General features: G+C 41.6%; 1 protein-coding gene across 1 annotated transcript in view; it reads left to right on the top strand.

Annotated features, from left to right (window-relative positions):
* TECPR2 (tectonin beta-propeller repeat containing 2) overlaps positions 1-14479 on the top strand; it is a 65930-nt gene that overhangs the window by 32498 nt on the left and 18953 nt on the right. The window contains exons 13-16 of the mRNA XM_065404399.1: positions 545-785; positions 3669-3758; positions 6864-7112; positions 13149-13297. Of these exons, the coding sequence (XP_065260471.1) occupies positions 545-785; positions 3669-3758; positions 6864-7112; positions 13149-13297 (729 nt within the window). The remainder of the gene's footprint in view (positions 1-544; positions 786-3668; positions 3759-6863; positions 7113-13148; positions 13298-14479) is intronic.

Raw genomic sequence — 14479 nt, 5'->3', positions numbered from 1 at the left:
CCAGGAGTAATTCACTCTGTCACTCAACTGGGCTGTACACTGCACAGATGGTTGCGAAGCAGTTCAGCTGCCTGGCTCTCTTGGGTCACTGCTTTCTTGCCCTCCCCTTACACTGATCATGAGGGGGAAACTGACCTGCTAGCAGAGAACACCTGGCTTCCCCCTTCCCCCAAACATTCCTCCTTGCCCCCCTAGGGTGCTGAGGGGGAAAGGGGTGAGCACCAACACCAGGCGCTCTGTGCCTGCTGGTCAGTTTCTCCACGTGGACTGTGTGGTGAGTCAGGAGAGCTGCTCCCTGTCCTCCCTTTATGCAGCCTATGTGGGCAAACTCATCGACCTCAAAGTCACTGCTCTTCTCCTCCTCCCCCCCCCCCCCCCTCCCCCCACGCGGCACGTTCCTCTGTGGGGGACGAAGCAGGGCTAAGGGGAAAATAACTCCCCCCATGCGTCACCTCTGCAACGTATCTAGTTTGCCATGCTTTTTATGGAAGGTCCTATAACTCATCCCTAGTTTAACTGATTCTCCAGAACATTTTTTTTCCAGGTAAGCATTACAGATTACGTCGTGTTTGACCAATGCAGCCTCTTCCAGACAATAATCCATGCAACACACACAGTGGCAACAGCAGCCCAGGCTCCAGTAGAGAAGGTGGCGGAGAAACTTCGAATGGCATTTTGGTCACAGCAGCTTCAATGTCAGCCCAGCCTTCTTGGAGTCAACAGTAGTGGGGTCTGGATCTCTTCAGGCAAAAACGAGTTCCATGTAGCAAAGGGAAGTCTAATAGGTTGGTGCATTTTTACACCTGTTGGGTTTTTTAAAAATCAAAGAAACTAACTAGTGCATCCACTCTGCCCCCCCTACCATTCCCCTAGCCCACCCATGGGTAAAATTCAGCCACAGCAAATTAAAGAGCAAGTTGCAAAAGCTTTTGTTTCTTAAACTAGAGTGGGAATGCAGACAGTATTGCGGGATGCTGTCTTAATATTTGGTTTGAGTAATTGCCCTTTTAAAAGTAGTACTGTGAAGAAGGCAAGTTTGGGAGCCTGTTGCTCAGAGCTTGTTATGCTTTCCACAAAGTAGGTCATATTGCTTCTTTCAGTGCATGCACGCATATCTTGAATTAAAGAGAGTTACATATTAATATCACACAACCATGCACTATAGCACCTAGCACAATGGAGTCTCAGTCCATAACTAGGGCTACTAGGTGCTACGGTACCTATGTATGGTGCTGTACACTAATAATAATATAGTGATCACTTTGGGAAATGTGTTTAGGAAAATGAGCAATGTGTTACTACTTATGATCTGATGAGAGAACATGCTGAACACTAAACAAGACACTTAATGACTTTAGCCTGGCTGATGAATGTTGTAGCTCATGACTGATTTGGTCTACTGCCAGAAGCCTCTAACCTTTGTGCTCTCATCTCACACAATCCTGGCTTCATCTGCAGGCCTAGGTGCCTTTTCAGCTGTGTCTTCAAGCCATTCTGATTTGTTCTGTCAATGTAAGTAGACTTTCCCTCTTGGAAAGGAACCAGGTGAAGAGTCCTGCTCAAACAGTAAAGTAATTTTCAAGAGGATTTCCCTAGACTTGTTGGAGGCTGCTTAGAGCTGTATTCTTCCTCTCAGTCCTTTTGTGAGAGATGTTCCTAAAGCTATATGTCTAAACTTGAGTACAGAAACTATCCTCTTATTCTACCAAAAAAGTTTACTGATGGCCTCTTGATAGCAGTATAGTAGCCAAAAAATGCCAGATTAGATGCTCCTTTAGGATTCTCTCTCATTAGATGAGGTGAAGGATTATGTAGTACTGTACCCGGTATTTACACAGGGAATCTGTCAAAAAATACTCCTGTTCCTTCTCTCTGAGTGTGTGATTAGATTAAGAATTAAGAGAAGATTTCATGATTACTCAAACACTAAACTAGATAGAAGTGCTTGACATGTATTTAAACAAGCCTAAGAAAAGATTTGCAGAAAACTGATGCTGGAAAGCTTATTGGTTGACATCTAAGCCATCTGAAGAGATCTCTGCAGGTTGTGCAGATGTTTTTCTTTTAGATTTGTTTGACTTGTGGGGTTGTTAGTATTTTATACCAACGACTTTAAAGAGGAAACATCTGCATGGAATTGTATTTGTCTAATAAAAAAAGAATAGTGTCTTCCCAACAAAGTGTGACTTTATTTGCTCTGCAGATCTTTCAATTTGTGAATGGTACCCAGTCAGTCCAGTTTAGGTGAGATTTGGCCATAAGTGCAAGAAATTAACATTGTTTTTGTCATTTAAGTGGGAATGGGCAACATACTGGATTTTGCATTTCAGAAGACTAATAAATGACTGGCATTGCTGATCACTAAGGCTCCGATTCTGGCACAGAGGTCGTGGAAGTCACACATTCCGTGACTTTCTGCGACATTTGTGACTTCCGCAGCAGCCAATGCAGCTGACCTCAGGACCACCTGAGTAGCTGTTCCCAGGGCCAGCCACATCTGCAGCTGTTGGAGTGGCCCTGGAGTGAGCCACACCTGCTGCTGCTGGAGCGGCCCCGGGGCAAGCCACACTGGCTGCTGCTCGGACAGCCCTGGGTGGCTAGCCCCGGGGAGCACCCGAGCAGTGGGCCGCCAGGGGCAGTCAGCCCCTGCCACTGGAGCAAGGCCCTCCAGAGCAGCAGTGCCCCAGGGCTCTCCAGAGCTGTGGGGCCCCAGGAGCAGAGATTTAGTTATGGGTGTTTATAGTAAAAGTCATGGACAGATCACAGGCCATGAATTTTTGTTTTTTGCCCGTGATGTGTCCATGACTTTGACTAAAAATACCCATGACTAAATCTTAGCCTTACACAACTATAATTAATTTTACATGATCAGTATCCCTGGAAGGGCAGAAGGTTGCAAGTAACAAACTTAGCATTTGATAACAGGAGTACTTGTGGCACCTTAGAGTACTTGTGGTACTCCTGTTATTTTTGCGGATACAGACTAACACGGCTGCTACTCTGAAACTTAGCATTTGATGGGAAAGAACATCCTTCTCACTTTTGTCTGTTTAGATTTACAAAGGTCACACAAAGTCTTTTGCTGAAGAGTCAGCACAATCTTCAGCTGTAAGTATTGGGTCAAAACTGCTGCTAGTGCTTAGAACAAAAGGTGACCTCTAATTGATCATTTCATATAAGCTTGCAACAAAGGGGAACCTCCAGACAGGACTGAGAAGCAGCAGATATAATCTTTGCGCTAGTTGCCAAATGTTTCAACATTGAACCTGAAAGAATCCCTGTTGCGATGACTTCTTCATCTATGTGTTGATTTGGTGTTCATCCATGATGATGTAACAAACTGTCTAGTGACATAAATGCACTAAAATAATGAAAAATGATGTGTTTTGTGTTTTTTTTTTAACAAGAAAACAGTCTCTCAAACTTATGAGCATGAACTGGTGGGAAACATGGGGATTCTTCAATCTTAATAAATAGTCATTTGGCTTTATAATGTTTTTTGGCCAGGGCAATATCGGATATTGATTAGAACAAATACATTTTATAGTTGATTACAACAGAAATCCTCAGATCTTTTAAAAAAAAATTTCCAACAAAAGAATTTGTCATAACATTTAAGTTGCAAAGTGTGTGATTCATGATGATTATTGTTTTACTTTCTTTTTCAGGAACATATTGGAATAATATTGTGCCTCGAGGTACTGTTTCTGCCACAAAATGGGCTTTTGTGTTAGCTTCCACAGCTCCAACTAAAGAAGGTTAGTGAATCTTCAATATAAGCTTATACCATAATTAAACTGACTTCATGCATTAGAGTTGATAGCTGAAATGATGCTAACAGGTTCCATAATGCTGAACTAGTCCAGAGTTTTTGTCTATTAGGTGTGCAGAAGTCCCATATTTTTGGAACAAGCTAGAATTTCCTACTGTCTAAGTTATTGGAGATAAACCATGGTGGGACTGCAGTGGAATGGCCTTGAGTAAAGTGTGCTGCTTTTTGAGCATCCTTACTGGCTCATGCAAGGAATAATGTGTTTAGTGTCTTTTTGAAGTTACATATCTCTCATTTGGAGGGGTGCTGAGTCACTAAATGTGGAGGGAAAAACAAATATAGCTTTAATGGATGTGATGTGCATAGATGCTAAGGAGTTGGGTAGGTCTGCCACCAAAGATCGGGGGGGAGGAAGGGGGAGTGGAACCTTTGTAATCCACATTTTCTTATCAACCATTTGCATTTTACCATACTTGTTCTTATGCTAATTCTGGCCCTCAATACCATATTCTGTATTGGGTTTCTAATCTGTACACTTGCTGCTAATGGTGACTGGTGCTAGGGAAGTCTATTCATTTAAAGCAGGACTACCCAGTTAGAGGGAAAGAAGCTAGGCAGCCTAACCTATTAGGTTATTGGAGTCAGTAAAGCTCTCCAGCGAGTGAGCTGACACCCCCTTCAGTTTTTGCCATCATCATCACTGGAAGACTGCAGCACGGCATAAAAAATAAAATAGGGTAGTTTCTTTAAAGTATTTTATTTATATACTTTTCACCACAGCATCACAGATATAAACTGAGCCTCACCACACTCCTGTGAGAGAGAAATATTATCCCTATTTTACAGCAGAAGAAACAGAGAGCGAGAGAATAACTTGCCCAAAATCCATCAAGAGCCTGTGGTTGGATCTGGGACTGGAATTCAGATTTCCTGATTCTAGGTCCAGTGCCTTAACCACATCCTTCCTCTCTGTCTCTAGGACTGAAAAAAAATTATTCTATTTTCTTTTAAAAGCATAATGTAACTTCTCTAAAAATATATAAACCTTCCCTTAGTTGCATATGTTTTGAAAGTAATCTGTCCAATATATTATTAGGGAGGTGGGTGGATTCATGTTAAGGAAACACTTCTGAAATATTTAAGGTGCTTAAGGCCTTGTCTGTAGTTGCCCCAGTTTCTGCCATTCATGACCAGCCACCAGTAGACAAAGTAAGCTGTAATTTGCAGTTTACTGTGTTTCAAGCAAAACTGCCATGGTGCAAATTTGTGGGGTTTTTTTTTCCTTTTTTTTCTTTTTTCAAGTGATGCCCCAGAGATGCACCAACACCTGAAGTGGAGTATCTCCGTGCCTTTGATTGGAGAATTTCAGTATGTGCGATCCCCGTCTTGTGGCGCCATTGGCACCTCATCTAGCGTGCACACAACCTGACCCCCCTCAGTTCCTTTTCAACCATCCTGAGATGGCGTTCCCAGCAGTGTCACGAAGTTAGCTCATTTAGCGTTAAAATAGTTCAGTAACTTAACCGTATACTCAAAGCAAGACATTTGAGGGCTTGGTCGAGGATCTGAATGAACTTCCCCACTCTACAGTGCTGATGACACCATCCATCTTCCATTTCAGGGACTGCCTTACTCCCTTTTACTTGACGTGGTCTTCCATCACCACCAACAAGTGGGCCCTAAAAATCATACACACGGGCTACTTGATTCCCTTTACTTCCCTTCATCCCCGTCCCTCTTCAGGGATCCTTCTCATGAGCACCTTCTATGACAAGAAGTAAACTGTCTTCTACACTTATGTGCTGTGGAACAAGTTCCTCCACAACACGGGGAAGGGTTTCCCATTACTTCTTAACCCAAAAGAAAAATGGAGGCTGGAGGCCCATCCTAGAACCTATCTGCAATACCACAGATTTCCATTGGCTTCCACCGGCCTTGGTTAACAACTGGCATAGTGACTCCCCAGCCCCAACTTTTCCCAGAAACATGTATTCTGAAATGTCCAGCCCTGTCCTGGAACAATCAGAGGGATATTAAGGTCCATTGTCCCATTAAGGAGTCAATATTCAAGAGTTTTCTGCTTTAACTGGAGTTACCAAACAATTCAGTTTAAATACAGCACTGGATTGGTTTAGAGTTAAAATAACACAAGTTTATTAATGAAAGCAGGTAGGATTTTAAGTGTATTCATGTATATGAGATAGTTAGAAATGGTTACCAGCAAATAAAAGTGAAAACATGCATCTAAAAGTCTAAAACTTAATCTAGCATGTTTTGGTTCAAGGCTTTGTTTAAGATGGCCTCTTTCACCCACAGTCAAGATGGTGACTGACCCACTCCTCGGTCAGGGTCACTCCCAGAAGCCCAAAGATGTGCCTTTGTTGTCTTGGGTGAAAGAGAAAACTTGGTTTTCTGCCACTTTCTTTTATAGTCCAATGAACCTTTGAAGTGGGTTATTCTGAAGGTTACCCCTCAAAGTAAAGTTTATCCAAACAGTGAGGAAGGCAACATGCAGTCTGGTGGTGAAGGCTCTGTGCTCTTTGGTCTCCCATTTGTTTGCTAACATGCAAATTATTCTGTTTCCTGCCATCTCCTCCTCCTGCTGTCTTGAGGACCTGTTTACTACTTGTATGTAAATTGAGGTGTAAACACACATTCCTTTGTTTAGGATAGACCTGTTTAGCACCTTTTGCTTAGGCAAGACTGTCTGTCTGGTTTTGAACAAGTGCTAATGTCATCCAGGGGAAAAACCAAAGCAGCAATGGAATTTGGGAGAAGAGATTGCAAGCAACATAGAAGGACGACAGAAAGAAGTGGTCGCAGGGGTGTGTGTGTGTGTGTGTAAATACACTAATTTTTACTCCCAAATAAAGTGTTAAATACTCAGCACTTTGAAAATCAGGCCACTTATTTTAGATGCCTAAATCTAGGAATTTAGGTTAGAAAATCTTGACCCAAGAATACATTTCAGAAGACTGATGGTTTGTTTTTAAATGCACTCGGCACTTAATGGTAGAGTGAAGCAACTATTTAAGTTTTCGAGAATGGATTAGGAGTGATTTTAACAGTAACACACATGTTCTCTCCATAGGAAGCTTTCTGTGGCTATGCCAAAGCAACAAGGATCTGTTTTGTGTTAGTGATCAGAATCCTCAGTTCCATCCTTCTTCAGTTCAGCTACCGCCTGATGCTGAAATGGTGTGTTATTCAGCCTGCCAGGATGCCATATGGGGTTTGGATAAACAAGGACAGGTCTTTATCAGAACACTTTCACCAAGTTGCCCAGCTGGGATGCACTGGACAAAACTGGACCTTTCTCAGCTAGGTATGGCTTTTTGTGGTAAGCGAAAAGACTCAACTTATTTTTAAACAGATTTTTTTTTAAAATTCTCTTACATTTTTCATTGGCTTTGCAAATACCAATTTAAATTTTAAGATTTATTGGATTTAATAACACCTGAAAATAACTGCTGTATTAGTAAAGATGTATAATTTTCCAACTTTATAAAATGTCAGAAAAAATCCCAGGGTTTTCCAATAACAGGCATGCTTTTAGATAGCCTTTTGCTATAGTGCTTCTCGGCTCTCTGAGCTCTGGTCAAATTAAGTGTTCACTGTTCACTTGATGGTATTTTGCAAAGGGTATTTTTTGTTTTGTTTTTGTGTCTGTCTGATCTTATCAGGCAAAGCAGTCAGTACTTGGGTGGGAGCCCTTCAAGGAAAACTGTTTGTTTCAGAAAGCAGTGCTAGTGAGTCAGTTGGTGATGCTCTTCTGTTCAAGTTGATACTGAACTTATGCCTCAGCATGACATTGGGGACTATAAAAATAACAGGAGTACTTGTGGCACCTTAGAGACTAACAAATTTATTAGAGCATAAGCTTTCGTGGGCTATATGCATCCGAAGAAGTGGGTTGTAGCCCACGAAAGCTTATGCTCTAATAAATTTGTTAGTCTCTAAGGTGCCACAAGTACTCCTGTTATTTTTGAGGATACAGACTAACACGGCTGTTACTCTGAAACCTGTCATTGGGGACTATGGTGCTGCTGAAGTTGCTGTCTTTGGTTGGATGAGACATAAAACCGTAGTCCTTGATCGTTTTAATGACCACAAGCATTCTCCCAATATGACTCTCTTCATAAGCAATGGGGTGTCCTGGCTACTGAGCAGTTTAGCCAATTTTATTCTACATGTCTATTTCTTTGATGTATGTCTCTACTTCCTGTCCTAAAGTCTTTAATGTTGTGCACTGTTAATTAGCTGCCACACTATATTGTATGCAAATCTCCTGGAGACAAGTGAATTGATTCATGCGAAGGTGACATAATTAAGAATAACAGGAGTACTTGTGGCACCTTAGAGACTAACAAATTTATTAGAGCATAAGCTTTCGTGGGTTACAACCCACTTCTTCGGATGCAACTAGTCTTCAGCTGGCTAAAGAAGGAGCCTCTCCACCCCCCCAGTATACTTGAAATAAACTGAAACAAAAGACAGACTACAGGGGTTGTGTAACCCACGAAAGCTTATGCTCTAATAAATTTGTTAGTCTCTAAGGTGCCACAAGTACTCCTGTTATTTTTGCAGATACAGACTAACACGGCTGCTACTCTGAAACCTGTCATAATTAAGAATGAAGTCCATTCTAACGTCACTTCCAAATTGGCTCTTAACTTCACATTTCCTTTGGGATGAAATTTTCTGCATTTGGCATAAGATCAAAGGTGAATTTTTTTTTAAAGTTGGATGAAAATCAGTTCAGCTGGTTTTAAGCTAGGCAAGCATAAGCAGCAGACTTCATTTTATGTAACATAATTATATAAACAGTTAACATTTTTAATCTTTATTTTTTTTAAAAAAAATTAAGTTTTGCACAGAAAAAACATTGTCCATGTTTAAAGCTTCAAGTTTTCAGCATGGAATATGACCTATTTATTTTAATTGGACTGACTCCCAGCTGCCAAGATGTCTTAAATTTGAATGCCTCTCAAGCTGTTTCACATTCACTGGTTCATGAGTGAGGCCACCAACAGGCTCCCTCACTTGCCTAGCAGGGCTTTGGACCTCTTTTTTATAATCATTATTATTATTTTCTAGCAGTTTAGGTGATGATATTTCAATTTCATGGTTAATACCTAGCTGTTATAGCTTTTCCGTCAGTAGATGTCAAGCACTTTACAAAGGAGGTGTAAGTACCACTATCCTCCTTTTACAGAAAGGGAAACCGAGGCACGGCAGTGAAGTAAGTTGCCCAAGATCACCCAGCAGACCTGGAGCAGAGCTTGGAATAGACCTTAGGTCTCTCCAGTCCCACTCTGTTGCTACATACAGTAGCCCACACTGCACTCGATCTGTTTTGGTACATTTCTCACTTCTGATATATCCAGACTTATGTGACGCATTAGATGTAAATCATGTGGTAGTGGTGGTGGATCAGGGAGGTTTGTAATAGAAGACTCCAGACTGTACTAAGCAAATAATTCTTTAGCATGAGAAACCTGTCCTTGGGAGCCAGTGAGCAGGGAGAGGGCTAGAGGATGGACACTAAAATGTAAATTGGCTTATCAGCTGGGAGTCATTTCAGTCATTGCTACAATATGTAAACTCCTGAAAAGACTACAGGAACTCTCATGATGGGTCAGGAGTATTTAAACTGGTATTTTTCTTTCTTGGCATACATTGGTGGCTGCATAGAAAGTTTGATTAGTCATATCTTTACAGTGAATTATAGATGTTATTGTAGTGTATCTTACAATAGTTGTAATGCACTATATGTGGGTTAACTGACTCAAATCACCTTAAATACCTTCTAGTATTAATTTCTATAAACAAAATTCTTAAATAGTTGACACATGATTTAAGGATTAAGACAGTGGTCTCCAACCTTTATATGCCCAAAATCACTTTTTGAATTTAAGGGCAACCCAGAATCTACCCCGCCCCTTCCCCAAAGCCCCGCCCCGCTCACTCCATCCCCCACCCTCACTCACTTTCACCGGGCTGGGGTAGGGGGCTGGCGTTCAGGCGAGGGTGCGGGCTCTGGCCTGTAGCCGAGGGGTTCACAGTGTGGGAGGGAGCTCTGGGCTGAGCCTGGGGCAGGGGTTTGGAGTGCAGGAGGGGGTGTGGGGTGAAAGCCCTGGGAGGGAGTTTGGGTGTAGGAGGGGGCTCTGGGCTGGGGTAGAGTGTTGGGGTACAGGAGGGTGTACAGGGTGCTGGCTCTGGCAAGGGGGTCAGGGCTGGGGCATGGGGTGCTGGCTCTGGGAGGGGGTTCAGGGTGCAGGAGGGGGTATGGGTTGCTGGCTCTGGGCAGGGGCTCGGGGCTGGAGCAGGGGTTCGGGGTGCAGGAGGGGGTATGGGGTGCTGGCTCCAGGAGGGGGCTGGGGTGTGGCCTCCTGCCAGGCAGCATTTACCTCTGGCAGCTCCCAGTTGGCAATGCAGCATAGCTCTGCTAAGGCAGGCTCCCTGCCTACCCCAACCCCACGCTGCTCCTGAAAAGGGCCAATGTGCCCCTGCGGCCCTTGGGGGAGAGGGATGGGGGGCATGTGGCTCCGCGCGTTGCCCCTCTCTGTGAGCACTGCCCCCGCAGCTCCCAACGGCTGCAGCTCCCCATTCCCAGCCAATGGGAGCTGCGGGGGCGGTGCTTGCAGAGAAGTGCAGCACGTGGAGGGAGAACCCTTGTCCCCCTGCCCGTGGGGCCACACTGGCCGCTTCCAGCAGTGGTATGGGGCTGGGCCGGCAGGCAAGGAGCCTGCCTTAGTGGCAGCCCCACTACACCACCAGAGATCGTGATCGACTGGGAGATCCTCTAGGATTGGCCAGTTGATCGCAATCGACCAGTTGGTGACCACTGGATTAAGAAATGATTCTGTTATAGATCAGTTATCCATTGGGAGGGGGGAAAGGCCAAGAAATCATTGACAGTAGCTGGTTGGTGCAATAAAACATCTTGCATCATCTTGTTACCATTTTGGGACACAGTCCTTCAATTTAATGCATTCGGGTCCACCTCTGCAGTCAGTGGGGCTTTGTGCAGGCACAGCAGTGCATCCACATGCAGTGAATTATTGAATCAGGTCTTTAGCTTGTTGCATTGTGGCCCAAGAAATTTAATAACTATAAAATAATTGTCAAATCTAGATGCCAAATTTTATTCATGGAAAAGTTTTAAAAGTAGTAAACTGTCTTGAAACATTCATATAACTGTTGTAAAAAGAGATGCAGACTTTGGAATTGGATGAGCATGTTCCAAGGATAAATGCTGAAATATTTTGTATTATGTCAGTTGTACCTTTCTCCAGTCCCTACACTATGTACTGTAGAATAGTATCTGGTAAATTGTTTTGATTAAGGTTTACACTATCAGTGTCAAGGTTTCTAAACACGGTAGAATGACCTTTACAATTCAACAATAAACAATGTATCTGAATCACGCGTAGAAATACCTCTGTCCTCTTTTGTGGATGAATGGTGGTTAGCATGACCTTTCCCTAAGGCAGGGGTCGGCAGCCTTTCAGAAGTGGTGTGCCAAGTCTTCATTTATTCACTCTAATTTAAGGTTTCGTGTGCCAGTAATAAATTTTAACATTTTTAGAAGGTCTCTCTCTATAAGTCTGTATTATATAACTAAACTATTGTTGTATGTAAAGTAAATAAGGTTTTTAAAATGTTTAAGAAGCTTCATTTAAAAATAAATTAAAATGCAGAGCACCCTGGACCGGTGGCCAGGACCCAGGCAGTGTGAGCGCCACTGAAAATCAGCTCGCATGCCGCCTTTGGCACGCATGCCATAGGTTGCCTACCCCTGCCCTAAGGTAAAAGCAATAAGAGAGGGGGAGGAAAAAAAGCTGAAAATGTTTACATAATGACTGTATTTTGGCATGTCATATTTTACTTTAGAGGTTAGTAATACCAGCAATGCCATGTAAATGACATATGACTCCATGTTTGAGTGAGCTGATGCTTATTTGGATCAAAACATTTAAGCAGCTGAGATATTATGTAACAAAACTATTACTGTTTGTAGTTGTAGCCATGTTGGTCCCAGAATGAGAGACACAAGGTGGGTTAGGTAATGTCTTTTATTTATTCTTCAGCTCTCTAGAACTTGAAAGTTTGTCTATTTCACCAACAGAAGCTGGTCCAATAAAATATATTCGCTTACCCATCTTCTCTCTCATAAAACTATTGCTGTCAGACATACTTTGTGCTGCAAGGAGTTTTATTTAAATAGTGACTTTGTAGCTGTCTTCTGAAAGGCTCTATAAGTCTGTATTATTTTTTTTAACACTAGAAAAAAATCCAAATGTTAACTGTAATGGATAGTATGGATGTTTTTAAAAGTAAATGAATATGAAAGAGTAAGAATTTCACCACTTCTGAAAGGCTATATAAGTCTGTATTTTTTTTTTTAACACTAGAAAAAAATCCAAATGTTAACTGTAATGGATAGTATGGATGTTTTTAAAAGTAAATGAAGATGAAAGAGTAAGAATTCTCAAGATCACAGCATTTCAGTCTACAGTATCATATAGGCTTTCTTTCCCATCCTTATAAATCATAGACATTTCACAGCTTAATTTGATGGGTATTTGTAATCCGGTTGTGAAAGAGAGAGAGAGAGAATAAAATTAAGAACTCTGGAACACACTTGTTTCAGAGCTATATGCCTTCATGTAGCTTGTTTATTTAGGATTAAAGCATTGATAGTTTTCTTGTGACCACTATAAAATAAGAAAGTTGTGACACAAATAGGGAGACGCTTTTCAAATAGGTTTTTTACTCAACACAAGTAATGAAGGCTTGTTAACCTTGAAATATTAACCCACCCTTAGCATTTGCTGGTAACATTTGGAATGTTCATTGCTGACATGTATTTATAGACCTAGATCATTAAGATTCTATAAGCATGACTAACTGCAGAAGAAAGTTCACTTTAGGTCGCATGAAAGTTTCTCTCTAAGCATAGGAAAAAAATATATTTCATATGGTTTCTGCCTCTTACTCTCTGACGATAATCATTTGAATTACATTGTTCTCTAGCAGTAGTGATAGAACATGATGTACTGTCAAAATGTTGTTGATCAATGGCAGGATACTGCATGAAATAGGCGGTTTTAGACAGATGAGGAGAAATCACTAGAATAAACGCATGAAATGTAAAAGAGATCTTCATTTTTTCCCCCATTTGCTTTATTGTTAGACTGGAGTTTTACGCAAATGTTCTCCCTTTTACCAAAATGCATAGATTATACTGATAACTTTTTGAATGTTAGTTTTTTAGAAATATTTCTGTAAAATCAAACGTCAAATTCTACAGTAGAGATTAGCTGAATTTTAAAAGTTCATGCCAAATTATTAACCGTCTCTTCATCATTAGGAGCAATAAAATTGACCAGTTTGGCATGTGGAAATCAGCACATCTGGGCGTGTGATACTAGTGGCGGCGTTTACTTCCGTGTAGGAACTCAGCCTCTAAACCCAAGTTTGATGCTTCCTGCGTGGATAATGATTGAGCCACCTGTACAGGTAAAACAGTGAATCATAACTTTTTTTTAATGTGGTAATTTAGCGATCTGCCTTGAAAATCAAGGAACTTCAACACTTTTCCTTCTGAAAAGGTGATAGATGGAGAACCGCAAAAAGTCTGAATTTAAGAACATAAAAATTGCCGTACTGGGTCAGACTAATGGTCCATCTAGCCCAGCATCCTGTCTCTGACAGTGGCCAGTACTAGAGCTTCAGGGGAAGAGTACAGAAAGGGCATTTGGGATGATCCAACCCTGTCTTCCCCTCCCAGCTTCTGGCAGTCAGAGGTTGCATCCCTGACCATCTTGGCTAATAGCCATCAATGGACCTATACTCCATGACCTTACCTAGTTCTTCTTCTTCTTCTTTTTTTTTTTTTTTTTAAACCCAGTTATACTTTTGGCCATCAAGCATCCCATGGCAATGAGTTCCAAAAGTTAATTGTGCGTTGTGTGAAAAAGTACTTCCTCTTGTTTGTGTTAAACCTGCTGCCTGTTAATTTCATCGGGTGACGCCTGGTTTTTGTATTGTGGGAAAGGGAAAATAACACTTTTCCCCCCCACACACACTGTTCATAATTTTATAGATCACTATCCTATCCCCTCTTAGTAGTTTTTTTTTTTTTTTTTTTTTTTTTTCTAAACTGAAGAGCCCTAATCTTTTTAGTCTCTCCTCATATGGAAACCGTTCCATACCCCTGATTATCTTAGTTGCCCTTCTCTGAACCTTTTCCAGTTCCACTATATCCTTTCTGAGATGGGGAGACTGGAACTGGACACAATCTTCAAAGTGTGATTTATAAAGTGGCATTATATTTTTGGTCTTACTTTTCTATCCCTTTCCTATTAGTTCCTAACAGTTTGTTGGCCTTTTTATCTACTGCTGTGCATTGAGCTGAAGTTTTGAGAGAACTATCCACGATGATGCCAAGATCTCTTAATTGTATGGTAACAGCTAATTTAGACCCCATCGTTTTAGATACATAGTTGGAATTATTTTTTCCAGTGTCTGTTACTTTGAACTTCTCAATACTGAATTTCATCTTTCATTTTGTTGCCCAGTCACCCAATTTTGTGAGATTCCCCCTGTAACTCTGTACAGTCAGCTTTGGAATTATCTTGAATAACTTTGTATCATCTGCAAACTTTGACACTTAATGATCTGGAAAAGGGAGTGAACAGT

This window comes from Emys orbicularis, chromosome 4, assembly GCF_028017835.1.
Source record: "Emys orbicularis isolate rEmyOrb1 chromosome 4, rEmyOrb1.hap1, whole genome shotgun sequence".
In the NCBI taxonomy this organism is placed as follows: Eukaryota; Metazoa; Chordata; order Testudines; family Emydidae; genus Emys; species Emys orbicularis.
This window is presented reverse-complemented; position numbering and strand designations above follow the sequence as displayed.